General features: G+C 33.0%; 1 protein-coding gene across 1 annotated transcript; it reads right to left on the bottom strand.

The window, feature by feature from the left end:
- Positions 1 to 1,387: 1,387 nt before the first annotated feature.
- On the bottom strand, positions 1,388 to 12,496 carry LOC133182406 (myosin light chain kinase, smooth muscle-like). Its single transcript, XM_061317280.1, has 11 exons — positions 12,228 to 12,496; positions 8,255 to 8,328; positions 5,678 to 5,771; positions 4,995 to 5,198; positions 4,490 to 4,631; positions 4,018 to 4,217; positions 3,232 to 3,384; positions 2,709 to 2,754; positions 2,511 to 2,597; positions 2,213 to 2,289; positions 1,388 to 1,537 (listed from the first exon to the last, which is right to left on the bottom strand). The coding sequence occupies exons 1-10, from the start codon at positions 12,269 to 12,271 to the stop codon at positions 2,236 to 2,238; spliced, it is 1,098 nt and encodes a 365-aa protein (XP_061173264.1). The 5' UTR covers positions 12,272 to 12,496; the 3' UTR covers positions 1,388 to 1,537; positions 2,213 to 2,235.
- Between the last annotated feature and the right edge of the window lie 6,087 nt (positions 12,497 to 18,583).

The following is an 18,583-nucleotide window of genomic DNA, read 5'->3' as shown; positions in this document are numbered from 1 at the left end:
TATAGCCCATGGGCTTCTTTTTGTATCGTAAAAAATTTGACCCTCCGATTGTAACATTACTCTCAACAACATTGTCCATTATTTGTACAAACATGAATCCACACGACATGGAATTTAGTGTCGCCCTGCTACTCTGAAAATTCAAAATTCCAAAATAAGTCATTCAATATCTTCGCTGGTTAATGGTAAGGTTGCATAGAAAGAATATGGAATTAATACATAGTCTGAAAACTCAAAGAAGTACCAAAAAATAACTGCCAAATCCACGCAATAAGGCTACTAAGAGAAACGAGAGAAAGAATACACACACTTTATGAAAACACCCGACTTGTACTTCACTATTGGGACGCTTAACATACTCGAAAACCTAACAATTACATTTAGCTTACCCGAACCAAGTTTTCATTAGTTAATAAAATTGCAGTCATTATTTGTTCGTTTGTGAAATTGCAGTGAAAATTGATTTCTTAAAAAACATGAACATTTAAAGTTTTATTTCTATAAACTCTGTACTACAAGATTATATCATATTTATAATCCACTTGTTTCAATGTTGAAGGAGTTCAATGAAACAATGGAATATCGTCTAAATGTATTCATAACATTCACTGTATCAACTTTATCAAATTATATATATATATATATATATATATATATATATATATATATATATATATATATATATATATATATATATATATATATATATATATCCATGGACAAGTTTAATAGATTAATATACTAAGTATTTTGCACATTTAATCATGATCATTAAAGGCTAAAATAAACAACATTCTACGTAAATTCATTATTCATGCATTAATCAAAATACATTAAATCAATCAAGGAAAATATTATAATAAAATGTTTTGACTAGATTCGTAAGTTCGTGTTAACAACCTCCAATATTTTCTGGGATAAAGAAAAAAACCTCAACATAATTATCATAGAGCCGTTAATCACCAGAGTTCTTTAACCTTCCGACGACCATGACAACCGCCGGGAAGATGATAAAGTATGCTTGGATCTTTTTGAGAATATTCGCGTTACTCAGATATGAATTCTGTGATTTTCCAATAAATGACTGCTGACAAACCCACGTAAATCAAGAACCAAAAATGGCGATGAGACTTTAAAATAATACAATTTGAATCCTCGTGTACGATAACTATTAAAATAAACATAGCACATGGCAATATTAATGTGTTATTAATCGATCAAAATATATGTTTATGACAACTATCTTCTATATACTTCATCTGTTAATCATGAATTTCTCAATTTCATAATTAATCAGATGAGTTTTCTCTATTTATGTACATGATCTTGTCTTTAGCACACATTTCATTATTCTGGTTTAGTAAGAAGCATTATTTGGAATCATATGTGTAGGAATGCATATTAACACATTTTAATTATCAAACACTTATTTTCAGCATAAACGTGAATCTGTGTAATTCCACTCCATGTTTGGTCAGAATGCATTTGTGATTCCAGAAATGTCTTGTAATCAACCCACAATCTGTTTACTTTAAACCTGCAAAATATTTGAACAAAAGAACATGATTTTAGCAGGGGTCATTCTGAATTTACATTTGTTTTTCATATTCACTTTGTAGTTTGTAATTATATAAAGGTATATTGAATTATTTTCAGTACTTGATTAATAATTATCTAGTACATTTATGAAAAATGTTTTCTGGACTTCAAGAAAATTATATTTTATAAAGGTCAAATGTTTCACTTTCAGCATAGAGTACCTGCCATTCTCCTTCAGGAAAAATGTTCAAAGACAACAAAGTATTGATTAACCGATATCATGTTTGCTAATTCAAATGGGAAAACATGCAAATAAAGTATTCAATTACTTCTTTTTGGTCTAATATTGAGAATACTTGATTGCAAACGGTGCAATAGATTTCAGCTTATTGAATTTTAAAACAAAAGGGCAGATCTGTTTAAATTACCAAAAAATTCAGTGAGATTTATATTGTATAAGGAGCCCTTAAATGATAACCTCAGAAGCATGCAGGTATTGCTCATTAAAAATTAGTAACTTTGACTTTTTTACTTTTGTTAAAAATATTTTTAATAAGAGTATGCCAAAAATGGCATATAAACTCTCTCTCTCTCTCTCTCCTCTCTCTCTCTCTCTCTCTCTCTCTCTCTCTCTCTCTCTCCTGACACCCCATTAAGCATGAAGACAACAAACCTATTGCAGTTAGCTGTGAGGTATCACGTCAAATTAACACCCATTCTCTTCAAAGCCAACATGGCATTTACAGCTTTCTGTAAGTAAAATTATGAACCTCTTCCTTAGGAATCATGTATTTAATTTCTCTATATACATGCATGTCGAGTTAATGAGAAAAGAAAAACTGATCTATAAGCATAAACCAAACCAGTGCACAGTACTTCTTGTGAGCCCAAAAGTATGAACTCCAATTCACAACTGATAACTTTTTTAAAAAACTTTTTGGCATGCATAAAGAAACTTAAGGTTGTGCTACCTGCCACTTTCTCCTAAATACAAATTTCTTCAGCCTCTTCTTAGAGAGAGATCGTTCTGGTAAGCGTGCTTCTCTTTTCTGTGAACGCTGAAGTAGACATCAATGTTTTATAAAGAAGAAATCTTCTCTCTATATTCCTATTTTTATTTACGAAAAAAAAAACAATGCAGATTTGCATGCGTTTGACTTTATACTTACTCTGAGCCATATGTGATCCAGACACTCACGTGCAGTCATTCTTTTCCTTGGAACAAAATGAAAATTTATAATAAAAAAAAATACATAATTGTTATATAGCTTAGATTTCGCTCTTGATTATTTTTCTGAGCAAAGGACAAGGAACCATAAGTGTCAAAGTTGTCCCTTTATTTGATATAACAATCAAGACAGTAAATTTATGATAGTTTGTAATTATCCAAATATAGTCAAACAAAACAATTTAAAAAATGAATTGGTGACTAAATGCTTTCCTAATGTTGCTCTGTTCTGAGACCCCCCCCCCCCCCACCTCCACCACCACACCAAAAAAAACAAAAAAGTTTTGTTCCATTTTAAATGCACAGATTCGATTTCTTTTTCTTGTACTGTTTCTGCAGTATTTATCTATAACAACAGTTTCACAGTTTTTTTCTACAATAAAACAGGGAAAATAGTTGAACAAACATTGCTGTTTACAGTAGCAAGAAAAAAAATCGCATTTTACAGTGTAATAGTTATGTACCTTGGATCTTTCACCAATAATTTCGATATAAAATCTTTGGCCTCCTTGGATATACTTTCGAATTCTTCTGCACTAAAGTCCCATTTAGCTGACGTCACATTGACAAGAGTGTCTGCTTCGGTGTCACCAACAAAGGGGGATAACCCTGATAATCTGTTAAATATAGTATTTGGTTTTAAAGTAATAAGTAAAATTAGTTCCAACAAACTTATTAAAAAACTAAATGAATGACTGATAAAATACTATAATGATGCATATACACATCTATGGTATCTACATTTATGCAGCTGCATTTTTTGCATCATAATTTAAAGTGGGTTTTTTTTCCTTCTATTTGAAGAAATCACATCTAAAAGCTTTAGCATGTTTCAAACTTTAATATATTTTAAGATCACAAGTGAAAATACAGTGCATGCACGTTGCGTATTGGAGCAGAATTATAATCAACATAAGAGGTGAATTTCTCTTACTTTTTTATGCATGCCCTTGATCTGACAAAAATTAATAATCAGTCTCTTATGAGACTTAAGAGACATCTGTTGATGTTGTGCCTTCTCAATATCAATATGATGTAACACTTTTAAACTGGGTCTTTATGCTCCATCATTAAATTAAGTACAAATGAAATGCCAAAATCAATATTATGCAATTGTTGATCCCAAAGACATACTATTAAACTATAAATCCATATGAAAATTATTCTACTTTATATAAAGTTATATTTACAAAACATGTAAATAGACTTATGAATATGAACTTTATGCAAATTAATTGGGAAAAACTTACAAAACATAACATATAACACCTATACTCCACATATCTGTTGCTGGTGAAGCAGGATCAAAGTTCACGACCTCTGGCGCCATGAACTCGGGAGTTCCGAATAGGATTCGGAGATCACCGGAAGGATCATATTTTCTTGCTAATCCAAAATCAATAATTTTTATGATGTTGCCTTCTCGTGTCAAACATAAAATATTTTCGGGCTGTAAAATAAATAAAGAATGCGGTTTTTATCTAATCTCTAAAGCATAAACCAAAAAATATACAAGGTCAGCATGATAATTATCGATGTACTTGATTAGGACTGTCAGATGTGTACCTATCAGCTGCCAATCCAAATTATCAGACATAAAACAGAGAGTCAGAACTCATATATATTTACAGAATACAAGTGTTTTCCAATTGCACAGGCTAACGCCATAGTGCCGATACAAACAGTAATTCAACTGAAATATCGCCGAATTAATGAAGATACCTTCAGATCTAAATGCAGAACTTCTCTACAATGCATAAAGGCGATGCCTTCACATATCTGTCGCATAAACATATTGCAGGCTTTCTCCGTCAAGATAAAATCATCATTGATTACTCGTTCAAAAAGCTCTCCGCCCGAAATCCTGTTCAAGAAATATGGCGTATTAATTAAGGAATTTACAGTCAACAAAAGAATTGCACTAAGACCAGATGTGGTTACGTAAATAATATAAAAGTTTGTCAATTCATTTTTTTTTTAATTTGAGACCCCTGAGTGACGTTTTTAAGCAGACATGCAATTTATATACATGTATAGTGCACTGTTGAATGCTAGTTGTAAAGAAAAAAAAGCTAGTATAGTGTTGATGTTTGCCAGTGTTGTTTTGCTATAAGTAGCGTAACACTTGAATAAATAGAATCAGATGTTTTTACAAGATTAACTAAGATTACTGAAATTCGGTAAGAGTTTCTACAGGTACGCATAATTGGTATGAAAATCTACTCACAATTCTGTTACAATGCAAAATGTATTCTTTTTCTCAAAAGCGTCATACAACTGCAACAGGCGAGGGTGCTGAAGGGTTTTCATGATGGCAACTTCGTTTATGACGTCATCTCTTTCTTGGTGACCATTTACTGCGATAAATTTCGCAGCCAAGAATCTCCCGGTTTTCTTCTCTTTACACTTTTTAACTTCTCCAAATTTTCCTCTAAAGAAATTCAAAATCAAAGGTATTGCTTTGTTGTTTTTTCGAACCGGGTGATTCGAATTTTCATTACGGTACTTCAATTCATCAATCTATAAAGTTATTTCTGATTTTGAATACCTGTACTTCTAAAACAATGCCAACAGAAAATGATAATATTAACAGATGTTAAAGAGATGATTCTTTTTGCACATATACAACTACAAGAACAAATTGTCATTTCATGGTCTTTATTCAACAATATTGCATTTACTTGTAAAAGTATACACCTTTAGAAAGCATTGAATATAAAATTTGCTAAATATTTCAGTCCTTTTTAAACTACACAATGTAGAATTTATACATATTTCAATAAACTTTTTAAAAATATGAAAAGTAAATAATTTATTGCTGTAAGGCAGTATAAAATTGTTCAGTTTATCATCAATGATAATATTTTTGGGATTTTGTAGATAAAAGTTATCTATATACACTTGATTTACCTGCCCAGCAGTAAATCTGTGACGTCATATTCTTCTGTAACCCACTTTGATTTCTTTATACTAACGTTTCTGTGTTCAAAGGTCAATTCATCTACTGCAAGAGAAATTCACAAATTTGTCCAAGAACAACATAGGATGGGAGTGCAATTTACGAAACTCTTCTAAATCGTACTAATTTACTTAAAGCTACAAATAAAACTCGTAATCTACAGATAATGAAAAATACATTTTTCCGGAAATGTTTGACTACAGAACCCTTTCAAAAAGTTGTATAATGTTACAAATGACGAATGAAAACTATCAAAAAGTAATTTACCACCAAAGTGCACATTAATTTCAATATCTTATAATGTAGTGTTTGCACCAAGAGACATCTTGGCAATTTGAAATCTAACCAACTTCATCCTTTAAAAGTCAAAAGTCAAGTATTACTGAAGATAATATTTAAAAGCGTTCTTAAATTCTGACAATTTTGTGTTTATTTTCTGTTTCTCGTTCACGTATATTTCCAGACATAAAGTACCCAGCATTCCATCTGCTCTCAAAGATTATGTATCTGCTTGTATTTTTTTTTTAAACAAAACCTTGCTGTCATGGTTATTGGAGACCTGTTGTATTATGAACGATATTTTCGTGACATAGAGCATATCAACCAAAACAGAATGTTAAAAAAACATTCAAAACAAAAGATACAAGCAAAAACTGGTTTTCTGATTTGTTCGATTTTTTGAAAGTACATAAAAGTTTTGACTGGTGTCTGCAGTTCAATATGTCAGAAAGGGTATCGTGTGGTGTTGATACAACTGCTGTTTGTCGGAAAAACACCAGATGGTGCATGAAAAAATACTAATATATTCTCTTAAAGAATTCCGACACAGTGAGCATTCAAATTTTCAACATCAATACGAAATAAGCCAGTCTTGAAAAACGTAAAGGCAAAAACAATGCTGCTGTGTACCCTCTCCGTAAAAAAGACTAAAAAGGTAACATTTAAAGAATTGTGCATTCCTCATCAAGAAACATGTACTGGTATTTTGCAAAATACAGTTTATTAAAAAAAAAGTTCCAAAACTTGGTATCAGTTGAAGACGAAAGTACCTGCTCTATTGGTCATTTATATAGTATTACAAAAACAAGTCTGCGTCGATCGACGTTTTAGCAGAAACTGTTGTTGAATGGTTTATGGTACAACTCAATTGTCGTTCTAAGTCTGGAATTCAAAAACAAAACTCTCTCAAACTCATTCTCTCTCTCTCTCTCTCTCTCTCTCTCTCTCTCTCTCTCTCTCTCGCCAAATATTGCAACATGCAACTCACATTCCACCAAGCCATTTATTTTTGACGGATCATTAAAAGTGACAGGTAAAGTGCAATTAATCGGTCTGTGAAGTTTAATAACCAACCTTGCCAAAATATATCTACAAGAGAGACTTCTAAAACGTGATGTACTTTCAGAACTGTTAATTAAAAATAGATTTTTAAATTCGTTCAGGGCACATAAGCGGTGTTGATAACTTCTATTTTTATTTAAATTGTTCTTAAGAGCGTAAAATATTTTTCTCCTTTCCCATTTATCATTTTTTAAAAAAAAAATGAAGTTAAATGCATTGGCCTATACATTCGGTGTTCTTTTCTCGTCAATTTCGCGTTGTTGAGAGGCGTTTAGACATAAGATTTAATGAATTTTTTAACTTCAGATATGCAAACGCCGTCTGGGAAATTTTACTTTTGATATAGTACCTTTTTCTGTAGAGCAACTCTCAAAATAAACAACTTGAATTTAATTTTAACAATTAAATGCAAAATTGCGCTCAATACACTGACAATTTCAGAAAAGGGGAAGGTTGCGTAATTAACAACATCCGCATTACACTTTTTTCCGAACTCATGTCATTGCTTTTAAATTCTCTCCATAATGAAATTTTTTTGTCTTGTCAGTGAATATCAAAACACTTTCATTATTTCATTGATTAGATATATTGATAAAACACAAATCAGAATGACTGTCTTTTCCCAAAGCCCCATTACTTTAGAATGATGAAAGAACACAGCGTCTCTTTGTGTTTATGATGAAAGAAGACACCCTCTCTTTGATTCATTCGTGACACTTTGATTAATAAGATCTATAATCATTCTTCATGGAAATTCAGACTTAAATAAGAAAACCACTAGTCTTCTTATTTCAGTAGTTTCAATCAATAAAGTTTAATTTATCAAGAGATATTACAACAGATTATCCATTGTCTCAATCGTACGTCCATTACCTGGACAATGCGTGCAACTTCTTTATTATAAATATAAGGGGCGGATCCGGGATTTTCTGAATCGCGAAGAACGTGTACTGTGATAATAAATAAGAAAAGGGATGTCGAGACACCCCCCCCCCCCGATCATGTTTACTCTAACTTTTTAATAATAAACCAAATCTGAAAATTTTTTCAGCATGTTCAGAGGTAGTGAGTTTCTACAAGTGAATCTTTCGGAAATAAGTCGTATATGTAACAATTTTCCTGACTTCTTGGGGCTCCCATTAATTCACTATTTAGTATACCACTTTTTGGCGTCAATATAACCTTACCTCCAGAGGGTTCACTTTCGTCTACGTGCACTTTGCTACTTTTCTTCATTTTTGCGTTTTCTATAACCATACATCTGAAAATAAAAATAAACACCATCAATGTCTCCAAGTCAATAGGAAGTTTTAACGGAATCATCAAGCCATACCGAATTTTACATACAGAAGATATTACTTAACATCAAAGCATATTGCAATTTATTATTGCTGGATAAGTGGAGATTGCATAATAGAGAATTAGAATTATCTGATTGACAGTCGTAAAAACAAAATATTTTGTATATCACATCTAATAGACAAAATCATCAGCATATGGCAGAAAGTGCGGGAGTTGTCGGTTACACAGCGGTTTTATGATGATAAGTTTATTAAGCATTGCTCTCTTTTTTCTGCAAGGATACATGGTAAACAAATCAAATCTGTCTAAAATATAGGTGAGGTCAATCGAAAGGACTAAAAGTTGTAAAAAATAGCACAAGTTAATCTTATCTGAGTTCGCTAAACATATAACCAAAATGATATTTTTACAGTAAGGAATACACGGAAATTAGATTTGCAAAAGAAAAAAATGAAAAGATAATTCGAAGTTGAAGTGTGTTTTATTGCCTTATAATTATGCCATTGCTGTTGAAACAAAAAATGCTAAAATACTGCACAGTGTGTAGATAATAAAAGTGTATAAAAATCACAAGGGGAGTAGCGAAAAAAATCCCAGGTGTATTGCTATGAAAAATAATCATCTGAAATGAAAACAAAAGGGGGCAGACTTCATTCGACCACACATCATATCCAAAAGACGAAACCAATCTGGTTTATATCATTTTGGTTCAAGTTATTACTCCGGAATTTTTTGCTTATTATCAAAATCGAGACCACACAGACTTCTGACAGGTAAATTTAATTTTAATGTTTGTAAAAAAAAATGTGTTGTAAAAACAATACATGATAGGAACTTAACCATTGAATTGTTGATCTGCATTAAAACAAAGACAGTGAAACGAAAATTTTCTTTCTTCAAAAGAGTGTTTCCCAGTTGAGAATGTATATTTTAAAAAAAATTTTGCTTTCTACAAACTTATCAGGACCATATGAAGAAACCACAACTGAGAGTTACCAAGTCATTAATGGAGTTGCTCGTCAAACCGCAGACATGTAGGCAAAGATAGCGAGACAGATGAAGAAAATAGGAATACAGAATGACTAAATGAAATGCAGATATAAAAAGACATCTGATGGAAATTTATAATGAGTCTGTTAAGAAGATCAAACACACTTGAAAACTCTGACAGAATTGTACAAATGTATACTAGTAGGTAAAGAAACTGCTGTGCTTTTCAGATTTACATGAACCCTCGATTAACCTTTAAAGAAATATGATGTTGCGCAGATCACTTCGAAAGCCTTGTAGGAATACTCCATGCAGTTAATGACTTGTAAATAAAATGCCACATCAAACGCATTTTTTTGCGAAGAACAAAGTATAGTGCAGGAAGGTGCAGGTAAACTGTGATCTTAGCACCAACGTGAACCAGCTCCTTAGTTTCATCCCTTGCTGATCTTTACTTAATTTTTCAGGATTACTTGTGTTGGTGTAGCTTGCCGTTCTCCATTCCTCTTATATTGTCAATAGCTTGCTTCTTACTGCTCGATAAACAGGCATTTAGCTCACGCTGAGTTTGACGGTGTTCTTTCTAGACGAGAAGCATGCCAGCAGTGTTTAAGTTAATCAACGTCAGTTAGATTGTTAAAAAAATAACACGGTCCTAAATATTTTCAGATATAGGTGACCTTGAATCATGTAAAGTTTACGTCGGCATGGCAAATGATGCGTTTGACATGGTTTACATGTGGATATACGGATTAAAGCTTAAATTCCGTAGAATTTTTAAAGTTATAAAGCGAAATTGCGTTTCATGTAGCTAACAATATGATGAATCAACATGCAAGTATAATTGACTGATCTTAAGGTCGCGTCAGGACATAAGAGTCTAACAATTGTTTCATTCTTCAAATCAATGCGTAGGCAGGTACATACAGTATATTTAGTTTTTTCAATTGGATTCATTCTTGCTAGAAATTATTTTCAGCATGAGAATCGAGATCGAGACGCTCCTTCAATGAAATGATGGAGTTGAAATCAGTGCCAAATTTTTGTTCCTTGGCCATTTTGGTCGAATACTTAAAGTTATCTACCTTCAAGCAAAATGCAACCAAACCGACAAAAGGATCTTGGCAATGAACAATCGACAGCTGTCGATCGGGTGACCTGACGTGATAGAATACGATGTTTTTTCCTTTTTGAAAAGAAAGAATAGATTTCTGTGTAATTAGGCGAAAAGGTGGAGCAATGTATTACCGATATTCTGACATATAAACATTATCGGATATTGACATCATTACATTGCAAGAAACCTACATCTCTCAGCAACTGATTAGGGAAACATACGTCAGTGGTTTAAAAAAAATCTGTCTTATCGCTTAATCCATTTCATCGAATACTTGTTTCCCATTCAAAGATACTTATTTGTCCTTATCGACATTTCATTAACAAAAATGCAAAAGAATTCGGGAAATCTGATATAATCAGGTGTTTGTTACAGCAAAAAACTTTAAATATTATGTACAATTTAAAAAAAAAATTCCAAAACAATGTATTTTGATAAATAATGTTCGAAGTTTTTATTATGGTTCTTTTAGAATTACTTGTTGTTTGGCAAAATCTATAAATGCAATATCATGATTACTATATAAAAATTGCGCGGAGCACATGGCATTGAGATAAATAAAATTATGCTTTATATCTTATTATTTGCTTATCTTTCTATTGGGTGTGCTTACTATTTTACGGTAATTATGAGAGAAAGAACGCCTAGCCCCCAGTTCGATAAACGTAGTTCGTTATCAGATAGTAAACACATTAACATAGAAAATACATTATAAAAGTCCCTTTTCCTTCTAAAAATTTCTTTTAATGTTTATGACAATTAGTAAAATTAAAATCCGTTCTCTGTGTTATGCCTTATTGAAAGCATCCTCATTTCTACCTTTCCTACATTCAAATTAAAGATTTGAACTACTTTTATATACAGGAAAAAAATTCTGCAATAAACGAAGTTTACATTAAAAACATTGGTTTATGCTAGCAGCTCTTTTGATTTCAACTACCACGGGAAAACATCATACAGCTAATTTCTCTTTGTAAGAAAACCGGATATGCTCGTCAGAGTCCGCAATGATGTGTTCTGGTATCTGTTTCGTATATCTGTCGTCTTCAAAGATTTTTTTAAGTAAATATTCCACTCTTTCAAATAAAAAAAAAAATATATTACTTTCTGTTCAAATGGAGACTAAGTCATTTTCCCTTAATAAAATAAAATTTACCACTGAGCTCAGACTCGATGTTTATCTGGTTTAGGATTTTACAGTAACTGCAAGCGAAGCAGCCAAAAGTTTTCATTCACTGCTTTATCAGAGGGTACATCTGAGAACGCACACTTTTCGCACTAGATAAACAAGATAGAATTTGGTTAAGTGAACGGAGATAATACTGAGATTAAGCAGTGATGTTGGATTTAAAGGAACTAATGCTAAAATTCATTTACATTATTACGTTCACTTCCGCTCAAATGCGAGTTAATCTCTTTTTTTTAAAGTTACATCACAATTGATAATCTCGTGGAAGTGTTCCAAATTTGAAATTTATTTTACTCCATGCTAAGACTGTTATGCACTAGTAGGTGCAAATCAAATAAAATGTCTGATTTGCAAATTAAATTTGTCGTTCAGATGTCTAGGGGTACGATTCATCTAAATAAGCAATGACAAAATTGAATGAAACAGGAGAGGAAAACTAGTTGTAGAAACGCTTTTTCTACGGAACATAAGACTGCTAAAATAAAGTTTCTTACATTAATTTTGATAAGTGATCTGTTTCGAAGATTTTGCATCTACAAAAATACATCAATGAAATACTCACTTAAGTTTGTAATAGCATATATGCTCGGTATGGAATGGACCCATTCCACCCTTGTTCACTTCATAATAGCACTCCAGTTTTGCACGGTTCAAATTCTTGTAGTAGACAATGCATTCCTCCACAGCTCCACTTCTGGTCTCTAGGTACTGTAGATAGAGCAGACGGTCCTGTAAATTTCATTTCCTACAAAATTTTGTCTCTCACTTGTTCCTGCCCATCCTTACACAAAGAGGAATCCAAAGCGGAAGAGAAGTTGTGACGTCATCGCGATCATTCTGAAAATCACGTGAGTTTCTTTTCTTCTTGTTTGAAGCTCGATAGACATTTTCTAATTGGTCGTATATATGTTTATTCTATGATTATAGATATGTTTTCATCAGAATATGATAAGAAATTTTAAAAGGACTTATTTTAGTACACGTATATATTACGAATAGTTTTCAAAATGTATATAAGCATAATTTTTTTGCATTCTTTAAAATACTTAATTTAAAATAAAGTATCTAAGGATTGAATAGGAACTAGACTGCATAGGATTCGCAAATATTTTTCTTAATCAGTAATTAGAGTTCGCATATATGTGTAAGATGCCGGCTAGATTCCACAAGAGAGCTAGTGTACGCAAGAAAGCAACACATTTTTTTGTTATCACGGATCATTAGACGACGGTATTTACTATCAGTGGAGCGTTTGGAACTTGTTTACTACTATCTAAAAGGTCATGACCCAGGGATAAGTGGTCACGCATCTGGTTGTTCGATTACCACGATTACTAAGTATAATATAACACTCTATAATAATTACATCGCTTTCCTCAAGAATATAGAGAAGAGCAATTCCTGAAGTTTGGCGTATAGGAATCAATCTGTAGATGCATCCCTCATAAGAAATAGCAAACTTGTCTTCTATGAATAACTTCCATTCTCTAGTATCTTGGCATCTTAGCAATGTTATTTTTTCCTTGTTATTTCTTATACAATACGACAGAGAATACATCGAAATAGTTAACTTGACTAGATTCTACGAGTTGCTGAATCTGCAAAACATGAAATATGAAGACTATGTCGGTTCAACCAATTCTTAAAAGAGACAGTGGGTCAAGACCATTCCAGTATAATATTGTAATTGGCGAATAAAACACTACATATCAATTTCATCTTCAAAATGCATTTTGTTACATGTGCAATATATATGAAAGCAATGAATTAGGCAAAGGTTCGACCGAAAGTGTCCGAGTTATGTCCTTTACATGCGGATAGTTCAAGGAAACCAGTGGCGGCAATTGTCCATCTAACATTATATGATTCTACTAATTATACCCTTATCTTTGCTCAATATTTTTCTCTTAACTTTAGCTGAAATACACAAATTTCCCTTTTGTTTCATTCAAATCTTTTGAAAGGAAAGAAAATATATTCTGTGATATTTTGTTGAATATTTAAATTTGCATTTGTATATAATATGATTATTCAAAGGTTGATATACATGTATGAAGAAAAACGCCACTTTCTATCACCGAAAAAGTGACCAAAAAGTTACAATATAAATGAGATAGAATCATGGAATTTGATTGACTCTTTATTATTCCCTGGCAACAATGTTGCGAGAAGGTTAATAACTCACTAGGAGTCGGTAAGAAATCAAGCTATTAACAGTGGACACGATGTATATCTAGAGTAAAATTTGGACATTGCTGAAGACGTTGGGTTTACCAAAGAAAACGAGTATCAAGTCACTATGAGTTTGAAACAATGGTTCGGTCAGAATATGCATATAGAGTACCAATTTACCTTATATTTTAAAACTTGCCTTAGGTAATCGACAAGAGAAACGGGCCTATACTCTTATAGATCAAAGGTCAAAGTCAAAGATTGTGATAGGAGTAAATTAGGTTGTGGATACCATTTAAGGATATCCGATCCTCAGCCATGAAGGATAACTCTTAAATTTATTATTTTATTTAAAAAATCTCAAAATGAAGCTTGAAATTGAGATCTTTTTCATTTTATGCATCTCAGTATGATTCAAGGTTCTCTGAAGTCTTACAAACGGTTTTGTAAAAAGTTGACATTTGTACCCCATAAAAAAATTAATTCATTTTTATGGAAATCGAATTTCTTTTAATCTAGCATTAGATACCAATGATTATTAGTATGATATGAAATTAAACTTGATATATAATGTCTAGCAATGATAGCACAAGCTTTTACACTATATATTATATAACAATTGAAGTAAAGATAAGAATCAAAATATTGTGTAAGCATAAAAAAGATGCTATTTTCTCCAATTGCCTGGATACCTATATTTTTGTCTTAAATTATATTTGTTGATCAATTTTCAATTAGAAAATGCATAGTTGGTGTTCTTATTCGCATTTCCTGAAAATATATTTGAGATTTGATAACATTCCCTATATAATATGATTAACTTTAATAATGAACTTTGAGGAAATACCATGGGTAAATTCACGTTACTATGAGAAATCAGAGACATTTTTGTGAGTATTTTCAATTACTTAAAAGCTGAGTTTTAAAACCTGAGGATCGGACAACATGTACCTTTAATAATATCTTTTGACGTTTCAGTCTCATAATTACTCAGGAGATACTTTCTGGCTAGAGGAAGACTTACACTTTTTGATTCTAGAGCCAAACGGTAAGATCGAATTTGAAGACAGTGAAATGGTCGGTTAAACAAAGTTTATTAAAAGAAAATACAATCTCCTAAGCAGAGTTGGCTTTCGTCCCTCTCTCAGAATCCTCTGTAATGGGTTCGAGTCAAGATTTTTGACAGAAAGTAAAAACTATGATATTCCAAATAAACTATTAATTATTCAAATTAAACTATTAGTTCTATATTTACATGTACTTAGTAAACATCTACCTTCTTTCAAATTAAACTAGTAGTTCTATATCTACTTAGTAAATATCTACCTTAAAAGACAAAAATTAAAGCAAGCATTCAATTATAATGAATTTTAAAAAAATACATTTTATCGTGCTAGTCACTGAGAATACGCGATCAACCACAGAGGTAAATGTATGAGCCAATGGTAGAGAGTAGTCCTGATATAATCCAAGACAGTGATTAATGTGGTAATTCTACCTGGATAGAGGTGGTGTTATTTAAACACCCTGGTGATGATGGAACCGTAAGTTTCCAATAGAAAAGATACATCGAGTACTGATGGGATGTTTTGCCATGGGACACATGGGGGGGGGGGGGCAAACTTGAATTTTACACTACCTGAGGATGCTTCCATATCAATATAACTAATGACTTTGTTGTTCTTGAACGGGAGATTTTTGAAGATTTTTTACTATATATTCCTTTGTAAAAATTTGATCCCCTATTTTGGCCTTCTCTTAAGGAAGGAGCTTTAGACCCCCTCCTACTTTTTTAATGTCCCCTGCTATTTCGATTCCTGCTAAAACTGTTGGAGGAGTAGCCTTTTGAAAGAATTTTACAGAAATGTCTATCTTTAGTAACCAGTGCAACATATATAAATAAATGGTCCCTATTCAGACGTGGAGATAAGCCAGTCTTAATTGTCAGTTTGTAATACACGCACACACACACACACACACACATTATATTAACGTACTGGCCCCTCCCTATTCCTGGGTGGTCATGACTTAAACAAATTTGAATCTATACTACCTCAGGATGATTCCATATTGATATGACTAAACATGGCTTTTCTGTTCTTGAGAAGAAGATTTTTGATTTTCCCCCTATATATTACTATGTAAAACTTTGATCCACCATTGTGGCCCCACCTTACCTCCTAGGGGTTAATATTTGAACAAACTTGAAACTACACTACCTGTGGATGCTTCCTTATCAGTATGACTACTCATGGCTCTGCTGTTCTTAAGAAGAATATTTTTAAAAAAAATTTCCTATATATTCTTATGTAAAACTTTGATCCCCCATTGTGAACCCATTCTACCCCCCAAAAGTCATTATTTGAACAAATTTGAATCTATTCTACCCGGGGAATTTTCCATATCAATATAACTAATCTTGACTTTGCTGTTCTTGAGAAGATTTTTAAAGATGTTTTCCTGTATTGCCCTCTGTAAAACTTCGATCCCCCATTGTTGCCCTAACCTACCCCCGGAGGTCATCATTTAAACAAAATATTGAATCTTCAGTACTTTGGGATGCTTCCATATCAGCATGACTACTCATGGCTTTGCTGTTCTTGAACAGAAGATATTTTCCTATATACTCCCATGTAAAACTTTTATCCCCCATTGTGGCCTCACCCTACCCTCGGGGGTTATCATTTGAACAAATTCAAGTCTACACTAGCTGAAAATGCTTCCATATCAATATGACTACTCATGACTTTGCTGTTCTTGAACAGAAGATTTTTATAGATTTCTTCCTATTTATTCCTTTGTATAACTTTGATGCCCCATTGAGGCCCCGCCCTACCCCGGGGGGCCTTTATTTGAATAAACTTGAATCTATACTATGTAAAGAATGTTTCCTATAGGTTTGAAATTTTTTTTGGCCCAGTGGTTCTTCAAAAGATGCCACCAAACTTTCACTATTCCTGAAATATCTCCCTTGAAAGAGGGCCTGGCCTCATTTTAATAAACTTGAATCCCTTTCAAAATTGTGGTTCCAGTCTGGGGTTAAGTATCGGGTTGAAGATAATCTCTCTCTCCTCACTGCCTATGTCGCACTCTCCCTCCCTATAGGTTTGAAATTTTTTTGGCCCAGTGGTTCTTCAAAAGATGCCACCAAACTTTCACTATTCCTGAAATATCTCCCTTGAAAGAGGGCCTGGCCTCATTTTAATAAAATTGAATCCCTTTCAAAATTGTGGTTCCAGTCTGGGGTTAAGTATCGGGTTGAAGACAATCTCCCCTCTCCGCCACCTCTCCACCCACTAATCTCTCTCCCTCACTCTCTCAGCCCCGTTCTTTCTCCATCTCTCTCTCCCTCACTCCTCTCTCTCCCTCTCCACTCCTCCCGCCCTCTCTCTCCCCACACACTATCTTTCCCCCTCCCTTTCTCCTCTCTCTCTCCGCCTTTCTCTCTACCTCTCTCCCCACTCTCTCTCTCCCCACACACTCTCTCTCTCCCTTTCTCCACACTATCTCCCACTCTCTTTCTCCTCCTCACTCCCCCAACTCTATCTTCCCCTCTCTCTCTCCTACTCTGTCCATACTCTCTTGTCTCTCTCCCCTCCTCACTTTCCCTCCCCACTCTCTCTCACTCCTTCTCTCCCCACTTTCTTTCACTCTCTTTCTTTTTTCTTAATTTATTTATTGCCTGTCTTGTAACAATGTAAATAAACTATATATATGCATAATAAATAGATGTTTCATAATTTGTTTACAATAAATTTAATGGAAAAAATACTTATTCTACAACAAAGAGAAAATTATTATTGTTATTCTAAAAGAAATTATAAAATGTTTTTTCTTGATCTTTTTACTTTAGGTTAGATTTAGCAGAATTGTTTATATTTGTGAAATATGAATGTAATTTATAATTATAAGGGCGATAACTTCACCCAACAGAAAATACTGCTTCCCAGTACAATTGTTCACAATTTGATCATTGCGTTATTTGCGCATTTAATTTTAAATGCTTGATGACCAGTAGTTATATGCTTACTAACATGCAAGGGACATGATTTGTCAGCTTTAATCCCAGTTGGATATTATTTGTTGTGCCGTTATGAAAAGTAAATATGCAGCTGATGCCCTAAATTATCCACATGCATAAAGGAGGTCTATAAAATATTCTTTATTTGACGAAGTATGTAGTTAGGGTTTGAGGCACCAGGTAATGGGGATCGGTGTATGGGGATATGGTCATTCTGAAAGATGTCATCCCTTTCCCTTGTATGCATTCAGTTTACTTAAATTCTATATTTATATAATTTTTGTCCTATTCAGACATCGTTGCGATGAATGTTAGCCAAAATGCACTTGCATCATGACTCCCTCGTTGATCTACACATTACCCGGTATGTCATATTAAGTGTTCGTTTAGTGTTTTTGTCAAATGCGCACTGTTAATAAACCTACATGTAACCTTTACGTGTTGCATGATTCTACTCTACTAACTACAGATTTACACTTAACGTTTTTGAATGGATAATTTTAAATGATTAACCGTTGGGCCATCAGTGTAATTTGAGTAAATGTTCACCCTATTACAGGCCCTAGTCATGCTTCTGGGAAAATTAAAATCACACAATTAAGCAATAGAGCCATTCAGTCAAAAAAGAGAGCCATGCAAAATGTGTGCTTAAAATGTTACAAGGTTGGTTGCTTCTGTCGCACATAGCGCCTTCCTCCAGTTATGTAATATTATAAAGTTTGTAA

Source organism: Saccostrea echinata, unplaced genomic scaffold (genome assembly GCF_033153115.1).
Source record: "Saccostrea echinata isolate AGI-Se365-2 ecotype Australia unplaced genomic scaffold, CSIRO_AGI_Sech_v1 ptg000001l, whole genome shotgun sequence".
Classification (NCBI taxonomy): domain Eukaryota; kingdom Metazoa; phylum Mollusca; class Bivalvia; order Ostreida; family Ostreidae; genus Saccostrea; species Saccostrea echinata.
This window is presented reverse-complemented; position numbering and strand designations above follow the sequence as displayed.